The sequence below is a fragment of the Bombyx mandarina genome, chromosome 18, assembly GCF_030267445.1.
Source record: "Bombyx mandarina strain Sakado chromosome 18, ASM3026744v2".
NCBI classification, from domain to species: domain Eukaryota; kingdom Metazoa; phylum Arthropoda; class Insecta; order Lepidoptera; family Bombycidae; genus Bombyx; species Bombyx mandarina.
In genome coordinates this window covers 12,698,750-12,718,999 of record NC_143224.1, presented here as the reverse complement: position 1 = coordinate 12,718,999, position 20,250 = coordinate 12,698,750, and the positions used below count along the sequence as shown (strand labels likewise).

The 20,250-nt window shown below is 38.9% G+C and overlaps 1 protein-coding gene across 2 annotated transcripts; it reads left to right on the top strand.

Annotated features, from left to right (window-relative positions):
• The first annotated feature begins 2,005 nt into the window (after positions 1 to 2,005).
• Positions 2,006 to 19,586, top strand: LOC114250130 (V-type proton ATPase catalytic subunit A). Of its 2 annotated transcripts, none has more exons than XM_028183869.2 (14): positions 2,006 to 2,143; positions 4,402 to 4,509; positions 4,878 to 4,990; positions 7,390 to 7,617; positions 7,990 to 8,127; positions 9,291 to 9,442; positions 10,647 to 10,771; positions 11,843 to 11,989; positions 13,678 to 13,893; positions 14,551 to 14,710; positions 16,188 to 16,257; positions 17,610 to 17,746; positions 18,232 to 18,421; positions 18,762 to 19,586. In XM_028183869.2, exons 2-14 carry the CDS (start codon positions 4,425 to 4,427, stop codon positions 18,852 to 18,854), a joined length of 1,854 nt encoding a protein of 617 aa, XP_028039670.1. In that variant the 5' UTR covers positions 2,006 to 2,143; positions 4,402 to 4,424; the 3' UTR covers positions 18,855 to 19,586. The 2 variants fall into 2 exon arrangements, with proteins under 2 accessions (XP_028039670.1, XP_089590773.1); XM_089734647.1 differs by having other exon boundaries at positions 2,112 to 2,235.
• The last annotated feature ends 664 nt before the right edge of the window (positions 19,587 to 20,250 follow it).

Below are 20,250 nucleotides of genomic sequence, written 5' to 3'. Positions count from 1 at the left end.
GTAGTATTTGGAGGGGTTTCAAGTTTGTGCGGGCCGCGTGAGCGAACACTACATTTGCACAGGTCACGACCGGACACAGTTTATGCTTATGTTTATGCATACAAGTTTTGTGGAGTACCACCTTTCTAAGGTATATTTTACTTCGCTTGCAAATCATCGGATAGAATAATGTAAAAGGGATATTTCTGGGCTTTATAGCCTAGCCATGACCTACATACCTATTGTGGCAACATCAGTACCTAGTGAGTGGTTGTTCTCAGGAGCTGGAGCTACAATCACGCAGGAGAGAAACTGCTTATTGTGTACCAGAATATCAAAACTGTTATTTTTTAATTCAATTTTGAAGAATTAATGGTCATTAATAATAATGCTCATTAATTAACTAGAATTTCAATTAAAAATAACTGTCAGTGCTTAATGAATGTTGAATTATACATGTTATTTTCTATTTTACTATATATATATATATATATATATATATATATTTATCATAATTGTTTCTTATTGTATAACTGTCTATAAAAAAATGTAATATAAAATTTGATTACACTGGTCTATAAATTTTAACTTCTATTTTTGTATTTGAATGCTGATCTTGGGATATTTTGGTGCGTAGATTACAAATATGTCCTTTTATTTTTCTTATCACCCTCAGTTTGCTTGAGAAATCTCTTGGAGTTAATTTCAAAACAAGTTACAGTTTAGTTTAGTTTAAAAATATTGAAATCTACTCATAAAGATCGATGTTTTTCATATCGATTTTTCACTTTTAAAAGCATCGTTATCCTAGCATTGATGTTTTTTATTAGCGATGTACATCCCTAGATAATACACTTTTTATTTTTTATTTTTATTTTATGACCTGGTGACAGATACCTTTAGGTCATATCTTATTTGGAAAATGTTCATTACTTTGGGGGATAATACACTATAAATTTTTTTACCACAGATTAGTATTTAGTCAAAAAGACAGCTTAAAACACAGATATGGGGCTCTGTAAATTTGGCCCCCCTTTTTTTGATTTTCTGCCTACGTCTGCCTACAAAAGCAATAAAAAAAAAACTGGAAAGGCAAATGTATCATACCATACAGCCTAATATTTTATATTTTTTTTGTGAAAAATGTTAACAGCAATTGAAATGAAATGAAAAGAATTTGGAAAATTAATCAAATAGCAGGAAATTAAATTAGTCAATTCAATTGGCAAAATATTAGTCATTTACAATTTAGAAACATCCGTTACCTTCGCAATCTTGGGCGCAACTGGTCACACGAATGTGTGGGAGACTACGCGAAGGATCGCGGTTCGCGCGCTTTGATGTCTGTTAAAAAACCGACACGGCTTGGAAAACCACGAATGCAGCGAAAACTTTGCATAATCATTTGCAAATGTCCTCCTACACTTGTGGGTTTGCGTATTCGTGCGAATGTGAGTGACCGGTATTAGTTTCGGAAATCTAAAGTTTTAGATTTGTATAAATGAGTCGTCTATTATCAAAGGTGGCAATCTGTGCATTTGGACAAAAAAAAATTATTGATATGTCAATACAGATTGATTTAAATATAATCGTCTCCTTCAAAGAATACGGTTCAAAACCTGCATTAAATAAAGGTTAATACTTAACCTGCTATTTATCTAAGATGTCGTTCAGAAGAGTTTTGTGACTGCCAATGGAATACAAAGTCAATAATTCGTTTTTCTGATTTACCAATAATTTTCCAAAAGTCACATTGCCGTCTTTGATAATAGTCGACTCAAATATAAGCAAGACTTATAAATTAGTTCGCCAAAAAAGTTTCACTTCTGACATATGTACTTTGTACGCCCGCACTTTTTTTTCTTTCTACTGCATTCCATAAACTAAGAGCAATGTCAGAAATCAAAGGTGGTGACAGACATGCGATCATTATTTATACAAAATTCAACTTAAATCAATCAAAATTAAGTGTCATATTTTAAATGATATGTCTGCCGCTTAAGTCTTTTAGTCATGGACTTCTATTCAAAAATCAATGATTTCAGCTGATCATAGACAAAGAGGCGTAGAGTTGGAGTCAGCTGACTTCATTTTAATCATTGGTCTTGTGATAAGTTGTGATACTCCGCCATTCTCGGTTCGTCTTTTCCATCTTTCTCGTCTAGTGAGTTTGATTTTATTAATTCTAATAAGAAATCATTAAGATCAGTTTTGTTTTGCTGGTGTATGTGTTATTGATTGTGGTGCTAAGTCTTGGTAAGATTGTTCTTGTTTCTGCCATTGCCAAAAATCTTTGGTTGCCATGTAATATGTCATTAAATCTTAGGTTCTTCGGTGTAATTTCCTTTATCTTGACGGTTTACGTATAAATTGAAATATCTTAGTATGGGCTTTGGTTATTTTTTAAGAATGAATCGATAGATTTCTAACCAATGGTATCATGTGACTGTAAGCTCAAGTTTTCTTTCTAGCCGCATTAATACTCTGTTCACGATTCTTAAAAATTTTTTAAATGTACCAGTACTTGATTTTTTAAATAAGGAATCGCATATTTCAGTTTTTCTATTTGGTATAGTTAATTAGGTCAATTGCTGAAAAACAGACTATTTTCAGTGGAAATGTTCATTAGATTTTTTATTTGATTTGTAAGTGCTGAAGAACTTTTCTAAAATCTTACATTAAATTTTCATCTTGATACCTTGGTATAGATACCATCTTGGTATAGATTTTGAACTGTGTCAAAGAAATTACAGGCATAGTAGATTATTTCTTTGGTTGTCTAAGCTATGACATGATAAATAATTGTACTATTGTACATACCTCACTGACTGGCATATTTGTCTTGAAAACTACCCAACATATTTCTTCCTTTGGTAAATTATAAGTTATACTAAGTTATAATCTTTGTATTCATTAAAATTTGTTAATGTTGTCCCTTAAACTCTACTCTTTATCGTAGATGAAAAGCGTCTTTTTTATATGTAAATTTTTCACAATGATGTATTGAATAGTGTAATTGCTTGAGAATAAATACAACCTTCAGTTTGTCAAAATAATCCTAATAAATTTAATAGAGTACATTATATGATAAATGAACAAATTTAGTGTAATTTATTTCATTATGTAATGAATCGTACTCACAAATTGTTTAAAAAATTCTATGTATAATTATTAGTTTGATTTTTTTTTGTTAATATAAAACAGTTACAATAAAGGGGATAAGGAATGACTTTTGTGTAATTGTGTACAATTTTTTATAAGATATAACAAGATTCATATAGTTAAACTGTATGGACAAGAAGATTATAGCAGAGACAGCTTCTAATTTTGAAAGAAACTACTGGTCTACCTTGTTATTTAAGTGTTACTGTAGCCTGTAGCAACTATAATGTAATGTTACTTTTTATATTAAGGACAAAAACCTTGTCCAATTTTGAACGTATGAATACATGTTAGTAGAAGTAGGCACTAACATCTGTACTGGAGAATACAAAATATTCTTCTCTAAAATAATATTGTATGTGCTGATATTTGAGACAAAAATTAAAGGTGTAGTTAATGCTTAGATTGATGTGGGGAAAGGTAAAACCTGGAATCCTTCATGCAGTTTAATGTACAAGTTAGTTAGTTCTTTTATTCAAAATTTAGATTTCAGTTATTTATTTGTTATTAAATAAATGCATACATCTCTCATTTTGAGGATCTAGAATGTTTTGACTTCGTTTCAGCCATACCTAGTTTCTTAAGTATGTGTGTAAGTATATGTGTGCTTATAGAGTTTTGGCTTTTCTGCCTTCTATACACGATTCTTTGGTGGCCATGATAAAAGCTTTAAAATACAGAGCAATGAAGAATCGTAAATCATACAAAAATCATAGATATTCTGTGGCATTTGACATTGATTGATGGTAATCTTATCAGATTCCCAGTTGATACTAAGGCAGATCACCTGATCATTTAGCCTCAGTTTTGTGTTAGTTAGAGTGCTGGTAGAACAGCTCGAGGTGGGTATGTTATGTAATCAGGCAGTAATGGAAAAACATTTTTCTTAGATTTATAACATTGTGTGTAAATATGATTTTATTCAGATTGCTAAGGGAGTGTTGTATCCTGTCATATCTTTTTGTTTGTGAAGTTTTTGTTCCAAATATGTTCCCTATTTAGAAGGGAGTAAGGTTGATTTTAGGTCCCTATTTTGTCAAATGACTTTTTTGTGTGTCTAATACGGTTTTGGCATACCATAAAACAGGCAGAATCAAGAACAACTACTTGACCTTTAACAACTTTTGAAAATAGATTGGATCTTTATTGATCTATCTGGGTCGTCAGAATGTATAATCATCATTATGTGAATTCTTAAACTGGAATGCTTGATGGCAATTTTATCTGGATCGGATATAATATTTTTATATTTTTCTACAGGGATAAAGAATAACTAGTTCAAAATGGCGAGCAAAGGCGGTTTGAGGACGATCGCCAATGAGGAGAATGAGGAGAGGTTCGGATACGTCTTCGCCGTATCTGGACCCGGTGTGTAATTTATTTTAATTAATTTACAAGAATCATTGAAAAGAATACTAATATAGACTCCTAGTCTATTAAGCCTGCTGTATTGTAGTCATGGACCTCACTTTACTAGAACAAACACATAGCAGGCACAAAAAGTGCTGAGAGACTAATTGCTTATACTAAATTAAAGAATTAAATAATTGTCCAACTGGTTAAAACATATTTGTATCTTAGAGCATACATTTACTATTAATTTTGAATATATCAGACAAATAGTCAAACTATTGTTTTTCTTTATTGAATTCTATTTCTCAGCCAACAAATACCGTAGCCTGATTTTTTTATTTAATATTATTGAAGCTATTTTATAATTTTATAATTCTGTACAGTCGTCACTGCTGAAAAGATGTCCGGATCTGCTATGTACGAGTTGGTCCGTGTCGGTTACAATGAACTCGTCGGTGAGATTATCCGTCTTGAAGGTGACATGGCCACGATCCAGGTAAATGATCACATGTATTATATGCTAGTTAGAAATCCTGTCTTGCACTTAGTGTTGTCAAACGTAATTATTAAATATTGATACATTGGGATATACGGCCAAAACTATACCCATGTATAAAACATACAGGTATAGTTTTAAACAACAAAAAATGTAACTATTCAATTATAAGTAGAGGTGGTAAGAACTGTAGGCAGTGTTGTAAACTCATCTGTTAGATGGCATTTTTTTTTAATCCTACCTATGCTGATAGCCTTGAGAGGCTATTTCAGCTTCGCCCTAACGTTAGTAGGTGAGCTCGCGGGGCTCGACCGGAGAGTTGCTAACACTGACCCTAGCAAGAGCAGTGCTTCGCAGAATCTACCAACGGATCGGAAACGCGACCCACTGAGAAGATCCGGCGAGAAACTCAGTGGGCTGTGTCTATGGGTTAGTTCGCTCGTCGAACCCTTCGTCGCAAGCGACGGGTTCGACGAGGACGGTGACCGGTGCTTGTGGTGCCTAAAAGCACCGTTAATGGATCAGGAGGATCCGTAATGACGTGCTTTGGGCGACGTCGACGGTTTACCATTCGGTCTACTGGGTCGGGTATGTAATTTCCAGCGGCTACGATGAGAGGGTTCTCATGTCGTGCCGCCTTCTCAAAATGGCGCAGCGATGCCGACTGTAGATACTTACTAAGGGAGTCGAGCTCCAGGTCGTCGTGGAGATCCACATTCCTAAGGAACCAAGGCGCTCCGACGGCTATCCTGCAGAATCGTGATTGAATAACCTGAAGGGATTTCAAGTTGGTGCGGGCTGCGTGAGCGAACACTACGCTTGCATACGTCATGACGGGGCGTATACAAGTTTTGTAGAGAGTTACCTTATTACGGAGGGACAGTTTGCTTCGACTACAAAGCATTGGATAGAGTCGTCCTAGAATAAACGCGGCGCGGTCGCGTACCGTTTTTATATGGGGACGGAATGTCATCCCTCTGTCGAGGGTGACGCCTAGATATTTGACCTTCGAGATCCACGGTATGGGCTGGCCAAAGAGAGTGATGGGACTAACGGCGGAGGTGTTTGCGCGCCTACTACGGAGTGGGATGCTCGAAGTGATGTTCGGAGGGCGACCCCTTTTGAAGAGCACCGCTGCGCTTTTCGTGGGGTTGATGTCTATTCGCCACTTCCGGAACCACTGTCCCAGGGTGGCTACTGCGATCTGGAGTCGCCGATGAAGCAGCGACATCTTCCTACACGAGTAGTAGATAGCCGTGTCATCGGCGAAGAGCGCTAGATGGGTCTCCGGAGACCGGGGTATATCATTGATATACAAACTAAATAATAACGGGGAGAGCGCGGAGCCTTGCGGGACTCCGGCGGTCAGTTGACGGGGACGAGAACGAGTTCCCTCTACTCGATATCGAAACGAACGGTTCGACAAGAAGTCTCGTATGATGAGCACGAGTCTGTCTGGCACTCCCATGTTGTACAGTTTATAAATTAAACCGTTGTGCCAGACTTTGTCGAACGCCTTCGCGATGTCGAAGAAGAGGGCGCCGGTCGGGATTTGTTTACGCCTATTTAGTCCTATCAGAATGTGCTCCGTGAGGCTGTGCACTTGTTGTACGCACGAGTGTTTTGAGCGGAATCCGAACTGTTCGTCAATGAGAATTTTGTTCGCGGTAACAAAATCCCAGAGGCGTTTCCTAAGGAGCCGTTCGTAAATTTTTCCTATCGTCGAGAGGAGACTAATCGGACGGTAACTAGAAGTTTCGTTTGTTGGTTTGCCCGGCTTATGTATACCGATAACGTCCGCTTCTTTCCACACCGCGGGAAAGATGCAGTGCGTCATAGCGGCATTTAAAATTGTAGCCAACATTGCTATCAGTTGGACTGGCAAAAATTTTAGCGCGCGGTTGTGGATGCCGTCGGAGCCGGGTGCCTTCCTAGGTTGGAGGTTGTGGATCGCGTCTCTAACTTCGTCAGTGGTAATGGGGGTAACGCGTCCGAGGGCGGCAGGGAAGCTCTGCGCTCGACCTCCCTGTCGACTAACTCGGTGTGTTCGGGGTCCGCGTGTTGAGTGCTGGTGGTGCACTGCTCTTGCAGTGCATCGGCCAGCAGCTCAGCCTTGTCATCGTCATCGAATGCCGGTGGTTGGCCTGAAGGGCGTATGAGGGGAGGCATAGTAGCGGTAGTTTCGGATTTGAGAGTCCTAGCTAGTCTAGCTAGTAATGTTCATATTTTATATGTTTAAATGTGAACGTACTATGTAGATATTAAACACTCAGATCGATCAAACAAACCTCTTCATCACTCAAAGCGGGAGTTCAACTCACGACCCTCAACCCAGTTGTTAACGACGTTAATTGCTAAGCCTAACTACTAAGGTTAGTTAAAATAAATAATTTTTACAGGTATACGAAGAAACTTCAGGTGTAACTGTAGGTGATCCAGTACTCCGTACTGGAAAGCCTTTGTCAGTAGAACTTGGTCCTGGTATCTTGGGTTCCATCTTTGACGGTATTCAGCGTCCCCTCAAGGACATCAACGAGCTGACTCAGTCCATCTACATCCCCAAGGGTATCAACGTGCCTTCCCTGGCCAGGGAGGTCGACTGGGAATTTAACCCATTAAATGTTAAGGTAAATTGAAATGCTAAATATATTAGTATGTATATTTATTTTCAATATTCTTGAGTTCACTAGTCTTGATTTACCACCTAAAGATTTAGATTTATTTTATTGTATTACATTTTCCTATTTTCCCAATTTTTTAATTGTTATTTTGAAAGAAAAAATTGAAACTGATTCCAATAAATTTTTGGATAACATAATTTTTGGATAACGTAATAACTAGTCAATAATTTTGGTAGCATCCGAACAAAGATAAAGAAAATTAATAGACAAAGTATATAAATTTAGAGAATGTTATTGAGAAACAACAAAATGATATGATTTCCTACTTATAAATAGTATTTGACTGTAAAATTTGATGTTAAATCTATTCATTCACAGGTCGGGTCCCACATCACCGGTGGAGATTTGTATGGTATTGTACACGAGAACACTCTGGTCAAGCACAGGATGTTGGTCCCGCCCAAAGCCAAGGGAACAGTTACCTATATCGCACCGGCCGGGAACTACAAAGTCACAGTGAGTCTATGGAAGTCTCTATGAAATACATGGGACTAGTTGTTGAATGCGATTTGCCCTTTATTGTTCGAAGAAACTATACAATGACATGGTATAGTTGAATTGTTTTTTAGTTTTGTATGCATTTAATGTTTTAATTTTCTATGTGTCTGATTTTAAAATAAATATAGCCTTAATTTGGGAACCAGTTTCGCTTAAATTATACTAACTACTGATCTCCCTGTAGTCGAAATTTTTTTTTATTTTTTTTTTATTGCTTAGATGGTTGGACGAGCTCACAGCCCACCTGGTGTTAAGTGGTTACTGGAGCCCATAGACATCCACAACGTAAATGCGCCACCCACCTTGAGATGTTAGTTATAAGGTCTCAGTATAGTTACAACGGCTGCCCCACCCTTCAAACCGAAACGCATTACTGCTTCACGGCAGAAATAGGCAGGGCGGTGGTACCCACCCGCGCGGACTCACAAGAGGTCCTACCACCAGTAATTACGCAAATTATAATTTTGCGGGTTTGATTTTTATTACACGATGTTATTCCTTCACCGTGGAAGTCAATCGTGAACATTTGTTGAGTACGTATTTCATTAGAAAAATTGGTACCCGCCTGAGATTCGAACATCGGTGCATCGCTCAACGCGAATGCATCGGACGTCTTATCCGTTAGGCCACGACGACTTCAACGACGATTAATACTGAAGTGAAACTGTTGAGTTAATTTAGATATGTTTTTTTTTGTTTTTCTTAGATGGGTGGACGAGCTCGCTGCCCACCAAGTAGTTAAATTGTTACCGGAGCCTATAGACAAGAACAACGTAAATGCAGCCACCGGCCTTGAGATATAATATAGAGATATATGTTTGTATTTTTTTTTATTGCTTGTATGTGTGGACGAGCTCATAGCCCACCTAGTAGTTAAGTGGTTACTGGAGCCCATAGACAAGTACAATGTAAATGATGCAACCCACCTTGAGATATAAGTTCTAAGGTCTCAGTATAGTTACAGTTAGTTATAGTTATAGTTGCATATATACAAGTACTGAACAACAACATTACACCCGCTCGGTGGAAGATCTTCCCTTCGTCGTATACTTCTATAGATTTATTATCAGTATCTTTGGATAACATATGAGATGTGTATCGGGGTGGTGCTCTGCTTGCAGGACGTGGTGCTGGAGACGGAGTTCGACGGTGAGCGGCAGAAGTACAGCATGTTGCAGGTGTGGCCCGTGCGCCAGCCGCGCCCCGTCACCGAGAAGCTGCCCGCCAACCACCCGCTGCTCACCGGACAGCGCGTGCTCGACTCGCTCTTCCCGTACGTTTCCTATCACATGTCCTTCTGCAAACGAGGCATGTGGAGAGTATTGAGCGGTAGGCAGCGGCTTGACTCTGCCCCTGGCATTGCTGAAGTCCATGGGCGACGGTGACCACTCAGCATCAGGTCGGCCGTATGCTCGTCTGCCTACAAGGGCAATAAAAAAAAACTATGCAGCATGAGCCTCAATGATCCTTTTGTTCGGATCCTGAACTGGCACTCGAAGTGCAGCGAAGTTGGAGCGAAGTTGCGTATATTGGTCTATTGAAGTGCCTGGAGAGCAAAATTTTATTCGCGACAAATTCGTTACGGCTATGGAAATGAATAATAATTAAAAAAAACTAACAACATACGCTTTTATAGAAAATCCAACTAAAAAATAAAAAATAAAATTTTAACAAATTTGAATTAAGAATAATGTAAGAAAAAAATGGTTTTATTGTAAAAAAAAAGCGTAACAACATACATACGTCTGAAGCTAATAAAGGCGTATTAAAAATATACAATTTAGGTCTTCCTTCGCTCTTGCGAGAATAAGAAAATGGACAGCGTCTCATGAACCACTCGACTGTGGTGAGAGAGAAAGGATAAACCAAGCTAGGTTTTTTTTTAAGAGATTTTATGACCTGGTAACTAGGACCTTTAAGTCATGTCTTATTTTACTTTATTTTCTTAATTTTATGAAAAATGATAATATGGAGTGAAATGAAATGAAGATGATTAATTTGAGACATTAATCAACTGGGATGAAATTTAATGAAATGAGATGATATGGGATGAAATATAATCGCAGTAAAATGGTGGTCATTTACTGAGATTTTTTCAGTGGACTTTTTGGAGGAACCCGAGAAGTTACGTCCAGCAGCTTTGTTTCATTTTCCCACATTTGTGCACTTTCACAGATATTAAACAGTTAATAAACCACCATTATTACACATTTAAACCTGAAGAAACACTAAATAGACAAAATAAAACAAATCACACAACTTCACTCCTCGCGTTCCCGCCAAAAAGTCCCCAAGCTAGGTAGTTTCTTTTATACACAGATTAGTACGATAGAAATTTGCGTTAAAGATGAAAGAAGAAGATAACCACAATACTACATACCGCAAAAGAAGTTTAACTTCTTTCACGCCATTTTTTTTTGTTTTTTTGTTATTATAATTTAGTGTGTTTCAATCTTTTCAATGCTCTTTTTTTCCAGTTGCGTGCAGGGAGGTACCACGGCCATCCCCGGGGCTTTCGGTTGCGGCAAAACTGTCATCTCCCAAGCCCTGTCCAAGTACTCCAACTCTGACGTCATCATCTACGTCGGCTGCGGCGAGCGCGGTGAGTGGCGGCCCCACAACAGACCAACTTCACTGTGGACGCAGATAATTTAAATGAGACAAATCAGTCATCGATCATAATGAGTAGTCGTCGTGGCCTAAAGGATAACACGTCCGGTGCATTCGTGTTGAGCGATGCATCGGTGTTCGAATCCCGGAGGCGGGTACCAATTTTTCTAATGTAATACGTACTTCCTCCAATGTTGCCTGCATTCGGCCTGCTTAATGGAGGAAGCTGGTGCAAAAACTGGACCAAGGCGGTCACGACCCTCAGTAATGAGGAAACGACAAAGAAGGAGAAGAAGAATACGTACTTAACAAATGTTCACGATTGACTGACTTTTGAGACATGAGTTGTAAGGTCTCACTTTAAACAGTACAACGGCTGCCCCAACCTTCAAACCGAAACGCATTACTGCTTCACGGCAGAAATAGGCGAGGTGGTGGTACCTACCCGTGCGGACTCACAAGACATCCTACCACCAGCTAAGTCATGATTAGCCAGTTAATCATTTTGGCACACTAAATGTGCCCGATTGTACCGCCATTTGTACTTTTTTTATATTTAATGTTTTGGATTTTGAAGTGAAAACTTCTTTAGAATCGTTGTGATTTCAAACCGGATGCAACGGAAAAAACGACAGGTAAGAGACACAAATACAAAAATGTGTAGGATGAAGCCAGCAAAGAATGAGACAGAAATATACATACTATTTAATACAGCGCCATCTGCGAGATTTTTTAATACTAACGTGTGTATGAAAGCTCTTGTAGTGAATTTTAATTTAGGATTATACGTGAAATTAAAATATCAATTGACAGAGGGCGCTACCTTACAATTATTTACTAATGACAAAATTTTACATATACTTAAGACGTTTAGGATAATTTTATTTTAATTTTGGAAGGTTTCACTTCTACCACGTGTGAATTGCACACATTTTGTTTTTTTTTTTGTTGGTGTATAATAAAGAATACTCTTTCTCTCTCTGTCTATCTCTCTCTCTCTCTCTCTCTCTCTCTCTATCTCTCTCTCTCTATCTCTCTCTAAACGTGCGTCTGTATGGATCAGGTAACGAGATGTCCGAGGTGCTCCGCGACTTCCCGGAGCTGACGGTGGAGATCGAGGGCGTGACGGAGTCCATCATGAAGCGCACGGCGCTGGTGGCCAACACCTCCAACATGCCCGTGGCGGCGCGCGAGGCCTCCATCTATACCGGTACCCGAGCCTTATTTGCATCAGCTCTTTGCGACATTGATCGAAGGGAGAAACTATAGTTCGTCCGCGTTAAGAATGCAGCGAGACATCAGTAGGCAGGGTAAAGGTGTATTCACAGTGGCGTTAAAATTCAACCAAATTATATTTTTAAAAATATTAATGAATTAAAAAAATACACTTATAACTTAAAAATCTAAATTAAATCATTACTATTTTAATCATTATCACTAGTATCCTCGTTAATATTTATAATAAAAGGATTGTCTGCAGCGAGTTCCATGACGTCATCTAAATACCACATGGTATTTTGTTCTTATGAGACGTGATTGCAGCATTTCTAAGAATACCATAAACTGTTTTCTCAAACAGGCCGCATGCATTTGCCGTTATTTGTGCTATGCTATCCACAGTCACATTTAAATCAGACTGGTTAAAATTACTTAAAAACATTCAACTGGTCACTATGAACTTCAACTTGTAATTTGAAAAGATTTGGTTAGTTAAGGGGCGGGTCTAGGCCGGCGAACAATGATGACTCACTGCATTCTTAACGCGAACGAACTATAGTTTTGGAATAAACTCCCCCCCATTGTGAATAGTTTATCTCATATTTTTATCCCATTGTTAGAATGGCATGACATTATGATAATGAGTTAGCAAGTAACAACACTAATCTTGATATATTTGAAAATAGTTTATATAAATATTGTAGGTAAATTAGTTAAACATATTCTCTCAAATAATTAATATTGTCCAGTTAATGATACATTAGATTTAATTTAATTAGATAGTAACTTACATATGTGTGTGAGTGTGTGTGTGTGTGTGAGCGTATGTGTGTATGTACATACACACACAAGGTATTTAGGCATCTGTTCAGTTGTTATAATTTTTCTGTATGCACCTGTTTTGAATTGCAATCCAGATTGTTATATTAAATATTTAAACTTATATTTTCATTGCATTGAAAAAAATTAGTTAAGCAGTAACTGCATTGTCCCACTATCATCAGCCGTGCTATATGTATGTCCATTGTCCTCTTGGAATGGAAGCAGCAATAACGACCGCGTGTCTTTTAAAGGTAGGGCCCTGAAACTGCAATACTTCAAGGCAAATATATTTTTTGTATAGAAACTAGCGACATCTTGTAGCGGATGCCCCTAAACTTTTATATTGTTAAAGTTAAGGCATTTTATTATTGTATAACTAAACACAGAAAAAAAAATAAAAATCATACAAGTCTTTATTTGTTATAGACAAATTGATAAAATTTTATTAATTTGTGGTTTTTAAAAATTTACATAATCATTCATTAAAAATAAAATATAGGATAGGTAATATATTACTGTCATCTACAGGAGCAATGAGTGTTACGGATCCTCTAGATCCATTAACGGTGCTTTTAGGCACCACAAGCACCGGTCACCGTCCTCGTCGAACCTGTCGCTTGCGACGAAGGGCTCGACGAGCGAACTAACCCACAGACACAGCCCACTGAGTTTCTCGCCGGATCTTCTCAGTGGGTCTCGTTTCCGATCCGCTGGTAGATTCAGCGAAGCACTCTTCTTGCTAGGGTTAGTGTTAGCAACATCGTTGGATTTGAGCCCCGTGAGCTCACCTACTAGTTAGGGAGATGCTGATATAGCCTCTCAAGTTTATAACTAATTAATGTGCATTATGTACGTCAGGCATCACGCTGTCGGAGTACTTCCGCGACATGGGCTACAACGTGTCGATGATGGCGGACTCGACGTCCCGTTGGGCGGAGGCGCTGCGTGAGATCTCTGGTCGCCTGGCGGAGATGCCGGCCGACTCGGGCTACCCCGCCTACCTGGGCGCGCGCCTCGCCTCCTTCTACGAGCGCGCCGGCAGGGTCAAGTGCCTCGGCAACCCGGACAGGGAAGGTGGGTTTCCTACTCAATAACTCCAATCCTCATCGGGACCGGGTCTGACCCACAAACACGCGGGATGAGATGTCCTACTTTTTTCCCGCGGTGCACTAATATTTTTTCTCCTACCAGGCCGAGAGTTCGTGGATAACCGAGCCGGGGTTCAAGGGCGAAGCCTTGGCAGGGGGTAGGGAAGGCGGAGCCCCTCCATACTTATAAAAAAACAATTAAGTAGATTCTCCACAGTAGATTCTGCGAAGCACGGCTCTTGCTAGGGTTCGTGTTAGCATCGTCGTCCGGTTTGAGCCCCGTGAGCTCACTTAGGTACTAGTTAAGGTTACTTTGAAATAGCCTCTCAAGGCTATTTTTATTTTTTATTGCTTAGATGCGCGGACAAGCTCAAAGCCCACCTGGTGCTAAGTGGTTACTGGAGCCCATAGAAATCCACAGCGTAAATGCGCCACCCACCTTGAGATATAAGTTCTGAGGTCTTAAGTATAGTTACAACGGGTTGCCCCACCCTTCAAACCGAAACGCATTACTGCTTTATGACAGAAATAAGCGGGATGGTGATACCTACCCGCGCGGACTCACAAGAGGTCCTACCACCAGTAAATCTATCAGCTTAGGTAGGAAAAAAAGGCAGTTGTGTACAAAGGTGTTTCCCGTTAGGCTCGGTGTCCATCGTGGGCGCGGTGTCGCCGCCCGGCGGAGACTTCTCGGACCCGGTGACGGCGGCCACGCTCGGCATCGTGCAGGTGTTCTGGGGGCTCGACAAGAAGCTGGCGCAGCGGAAGCACTTCCCCTCCATCAACTGGCTCATCTCCTACAGGTACCCGGCTCTTTGAGGCCGTCGTTTTGAAAAGATTCCTTTAGTAGGGCTCCGCAAACAAACTGTCCTCACACGGGCCCGTTTCTGGCTCGTAGATATTTTTTGACAAAAGCTAATCATTATTTAAACTGAACTAGTGGTCCCGCAGTAATCGAAATTCAACTATAATTAATTAAAATTATAAATTTGAACATTATTATGATTCTATTGTCAAATGATATAATCACAGATTTCGCCAGAACTACGCTTTAGGCTACACTTTAAATGTTTAATCTATTCTCAATTTGACCACAGACTATAAGCAATAAGAAAAGTTTGACAATAAACAAACAGTATGGATGCGTGTGTGTCATATACATGGTAGTGTGTGTCGGCGTTAAGCCAGGATTTACACACATAACTTCTTTTACAATGAAAATACAATACAATTCTATAAAACTTTAACATTACTTGTTTACAACAAAAAGCCACGCCTGAGTTATTCAGTGGTTTTTACACAATTAGCCATTTTGTGTTGGTTATAGCAACTACAACTTCTTTTATACAAACAAATGTAATTACTGCGAAACAATTCACAAAATATAGCTTAATATTCACAATACATATTTTAGTGATTTTACATGACTCACATTTAATTTACTTTACATGAATTACTTTTAAGTAATATTAACTAACATTGTTATTATCCAGCCTAATAATAGATGGCGCCAACAACATCATTGCATAACAATTACAATACTTAATTAAATTATTAGTACTGTTAATTATAATATAAATTATTATTAATATTTATGCTTTATTCATATTTAATCATTTATACAGTCATTTGGGTTTTTAAACAATAATATAAACATTAAACATATTCTGAACATTTTCACATCAAAACAGTGTCTGCTAATTATTAAATATGGTAGAATAACAGTTTTGTTGCTAATAATAAATAAATATTAACATATAATAAACTAATCTATATATTATTATGTTAATTATTGCCAACAGTGGCGTTTGCGCCCATATGTGCGTAATGTTTTTTTATAGATTTATGGTATTTTTATGCATAATTTTAAAAAAATATGAGCATTCTGCACTTCTCTATATTTTCTATAGGTGTGGGAAATTTCGTACTGCTCCATCCGCGCAATTTTCATAAAAAGGGGTACAGAGTTTTTGCTTCACGTATTAATATATAGATCTTGAGTACTTAAATACAAAAGAGAGACAAGACCGTTTTGACTCATGAACAAAAGAGACAGATTACAGTTTGATTATAAATATACCCTTGCCCAGTGACACGCCAAAGACTTGAAGTGGTAGTCACAGAGGACTATACACACGAAAGAAACTTGCAACATTCAGAGCATGTTTCTATCTCGCTCTCGCACAATTAAATCTGATGAATGAATAAGTTTTCACTTCACTTGGTATATTTAATTAAAACGTTACGTTCGCACTCAAACATTTATGCTTACGTCCGCAGCAAGTACATGCGCGCCCTCGACGACTTCTACGAGAAGAACTACCCCGAGTTCGTCCCGCTCAGAACCAAGGTACGTGTGACGTCACGTCCGGACATACACTACGCTCCGGCCAGTCTGTTTCCAGAATGTTCTAAAGCTATAAGTTTCTTGAACAGACTTATTTCGAAACGGCTACGGACGTGTATGAAGATTACGGATTGTGTGTTCATTAAAAAGACGATATCAGAAGGTGATGTTATCGTTATTGAAATGTTCTCAGACGTCGCCTCGTGCTGTACCAAATCTTTCAAAGTAAATCCCGATTCTGAATAATTGAAGTATAGCTTTGGATATTTAAAGAAATGCCTATAGTAGATTTATTTTGTCCGTGCATTTTGGGTCATAAAAAGTCGGAGCGGCGAAGCGAGTATTTCGCTCTCTCTTCCACTCACGAGCCTTATGCACGGGCATAGTGATGCGCATTATTGTTGTCGATAAGCGTTATCGACAGTGTATTTAGTTTTGTCATTTTGTGGGTTAGTGATAAAAATGAAAGTAAAAATTACTAATCGAACACTTACCCCACATATCGCCGCAGCAAGTTACGGAAACGGCAGAAATTAATACTCTGTTAACTTTTCGGGATCTATTCTTATTTCAGTGAAAAAAATTTAACACATTGTTGATAACAACACGTGCAAATATTATTTTGAATAAATTCTGCAGTTTTGATACAAAACAAAGGAGTAGCCATTGTGTAACTAAAGAAATTAAGAGAACGAATGCATAAAACACATTTCTCATCGACATAACGTACTATAATTTGCAGGTAGGTACAAATGACTCATAACATAACAATGTCTCACCACCCTTCGTATGCCTTCGATGACTCATTTGTTTTTATCGACATTGGTATTGCGTCCGCGCAACATGCTCACCCCCCCTTGCCGGGCTTTGTTTTATGACCCAAACTGCACCGACAAAATAATTCTACTATAGTAAAAATCTATAATCAATAGTTCAAGTGATATATCGCGCAGAGTTAAAATAAAAAAAGTAGCAAATTTTAAAATTTATAATATTTTTTTTTTAAATTGTTGATATATGCGTTACTACATCGACAAGGAATAAGAAGCTCATGAATGCTTATGAATGTAGACAAGTGATCACAACACAGATCTCACACCATCCAATAACAAATCCAACCACACCTGGATACACTTAATACAGATATACTCACAAGTAAAATGTGGTTTATATGTCCAATCACTATGTGATTTCTCTCTCTCTCTCCCTCTCTCCCTCCGATCGGTTCCTCACTGCCGAGGATCGTGACTCCGTCCGATTCCGTCAACCAGCTGTCTCCATCGATCCCATTCTGTAGCTTTGTGGAGTGCGTCGCTGACAGCTATATGTAATATAGATATTGATATTATGAACAGGTCAAGGAGATCCTGCAGGAGGAAGAAGACTTGTCCGAAATCGTGCAGCTGGTCGGCAAGGCGTCCCTCGCGGAAACTGACAAGATCACGCTCGAGGTCGCCAAGCTGCTCAAAGACGACTTCCTGCAACAGAACAGGTGAGGGTCTAGTCCGCACGCACGCCTGCAGGCGTTGGATGCACATTTATTTCTACCTCCAATTGAATCTTGCATAGATGGGTGGACGAGCTCATAGCCAATCTGGTGTTAACCGATAACTGGAGCCCATAGACATCTACAACGTAAATGCCGCCACACACATAATGCCGTACTGGTGGTAGGACCTCTTGTGAGTCCGCGCGGGTAGTTACTACCGCCCTGCCTATTTCTGCCGTGAAGAAGTAATGCGTTTCGGTTTGAAGGGTGGGGCAGCCGTTGTAACTATGCTTGAGACCTTAGAACTTATATCTCAAGGTGGGTGGCGCATTTACGTTGTAGATGTCTACAGGCTCCAGTAACCACTTCACACCGAGTGAGCTTGTCCACACGTCTAAACATCACAATAAAAAAAAGATTCCGTTACTAACATACATACGTCTGAAGCTAATAAAAGCGTATTAATAATGAGTCTATTTGTTGTGCAGCTATTCGTCGTACGATCGCTTCTGCCCGTTCTACAAGACGGTGGGCATGCTGAAGAACATCATCACGTTCTACGACATGTCGCGGCACGCGGTGGAGTCCACGGCGCAGTCCGACAACAAGGTCACGTGGAACGTCATCCGCGACGCCATGGGCAACGTGCTCTACCAGCTCTCCTCCATGAAGTTCAAGGTACAGGATCTCCACATGTAACATCTACTAGACGATGACCTTTTTTTGAAGTGAAACTTCTTTAGAATCATACGACGATCGACGTGTAGGTGAGCTCACGGGGCTCAAACCGAGAGTGTTGCTAACACTGGCAAGAGCAGTGCTTCGCAGAATCTACCGCCGAATCGAAAACGCGACCCACCGAGAATATCCAGCGAGAAACTCAGTGGGCTGTGTCTATGGGTTAATTAACTCATCGAGCTTAGTTTGTACTGACTTAACGCAGTTTTAGATCTGAGAATTTTTAAAGAAAATGTTTGAATATAGCACAGGTTGTTACTGATTTATTATTTATCCCCAGGACCCAGTGAAAGACGGTGAACCTAAGATCAAGGCCGATTTCGACCAGCTTTTAGAAGATATGTCTGCCGCTTTCCGCAACCTCGAGGACTAAACGCTATATTGTCTTTAAAATATTATAGTTATTGAAACACTAAAGTTTACTGAAATGAATTTCAATGTAAAAAGAAAAGATTCTGAATGACCGAAGCTAATCTTGTGTGTCGTTGCAAATGTTATCGATATTTTGTCGTCACAACATCGACTCTAGTTACGAACGAAAGAGTGTAATGTGATTATAGAATTGAAATTTCAATGTCAGTAAATTATTGTGTTGTGTTGCTACATTTAGGAGTAATTACATGTGTAGTGATTAAAGTATAAATATCGATTCCACTTGTTGAATTTTAATCGATAAAAAAAAACGCGTCTGAACCCCGTCTCTAAGCGGCAGCGCGCTCCCCTGTACATATTCAGATCACGTTGCAGCGACGCGTTTTTTTAAAGTACTTGTGTATATTAAAAAAGTAATTAAATATGATATTTATGAAGTACTACTAACCGTTTGCCATTTGTTGTATTCATTGGGTACGTAAAAATTGTCGAGTGTCCTCTTGCATTCCAACTTATTATAGATAAAAGTTTTAACGATTTTATATTGTTTTTTTGAACGCTTGTAGCTAAATATCGTTATCGAAATGTAAAATCGCAATTCTTACAGTATTAGCCGGCGACGTCCGGTCCGGTTCGTGTTACAATGTTTAATCGTGCAATGAATATTGTTTTTGGATTTATCAGTGACGTTACGTGTTGAAAGTTATTATCGATAATAAATCGTAAACTTTAATTGTTGTTTTATTGAGTATTGAAATGTGCTTATTCTTTTTTTATAGTGTTTTTTTTTAAGTGAAATTTCTTTAGAATCGTTGTGATTTCAAACTCGAAACGTCAAGAAGTGAAACGAAAAAATAAGTCCATAGAGACACAAACACATAAATGATTCAGCCGGCGAGAGAATGAGATAGAACACATTAGACGTTCTCGGTCTCCTCTTCGTGGCATCCCCACTATCGTCTACTAAACATTGTCCATATGTATGCTCCTGTGTAGTGGGATGGTCCGTATATCTATATCTTATTTGTAAGTTTCACTTCTACCGTGTGACTTGCACACACACTTTTTTATTATTATTATTTATTTCTTCTATGAGTGGACGAGTTCAGGGCTAACCTGGTGTTAAGCGGTTACCGAGGCCCATAGATATCAACAATATAATACCACCGCTGAAATCGAAACATTACTGCTTCACGGCAGAAATAGGCAGGGTGGTGGTACTACAAATCATTCTTCGTCGCTCTCTTCATTAATGAAGGTAGTGTCGTTGAAATTTGACTGTGGCCCGTCTCGTGTGTTGTTATCATCTCATCCGGTCCTCAGCTTCTCGTAGGGCGGTTGCGACTGACAGCCCTGTTAGGGTAGTTATTTGGTCACACCTACGCAAATTATAGCTT

What these genes read in the sequence shown, in the direction of transcription:
- LOC114250130 (XM_028183869.2), top strand. Translation starts at nt 4,425, where the DNA reads ATGGCGAGCAAAGGCGGTTTGAGGACGATCGCCAATGAGGAGAATGAG. An exon ending in CGTCGGCTGCGGCGAGCGCG is followed by an intron (nt 10,772 to 11,842) that starts GTGAGTGGCGGC and finishes TGTATGGATCAG; the next exon opens with GTAACGAGATGTCCGAGGTG. An exon ending in TCTCCTCCATGAAGTTCAAG is followed by an intron (nt 18,422 to 18,761) that starts GTACAGGATCTC and finishes ATTTATCCCCAG; the next exon opens with GACCCAGTGAAAGACGGTGA.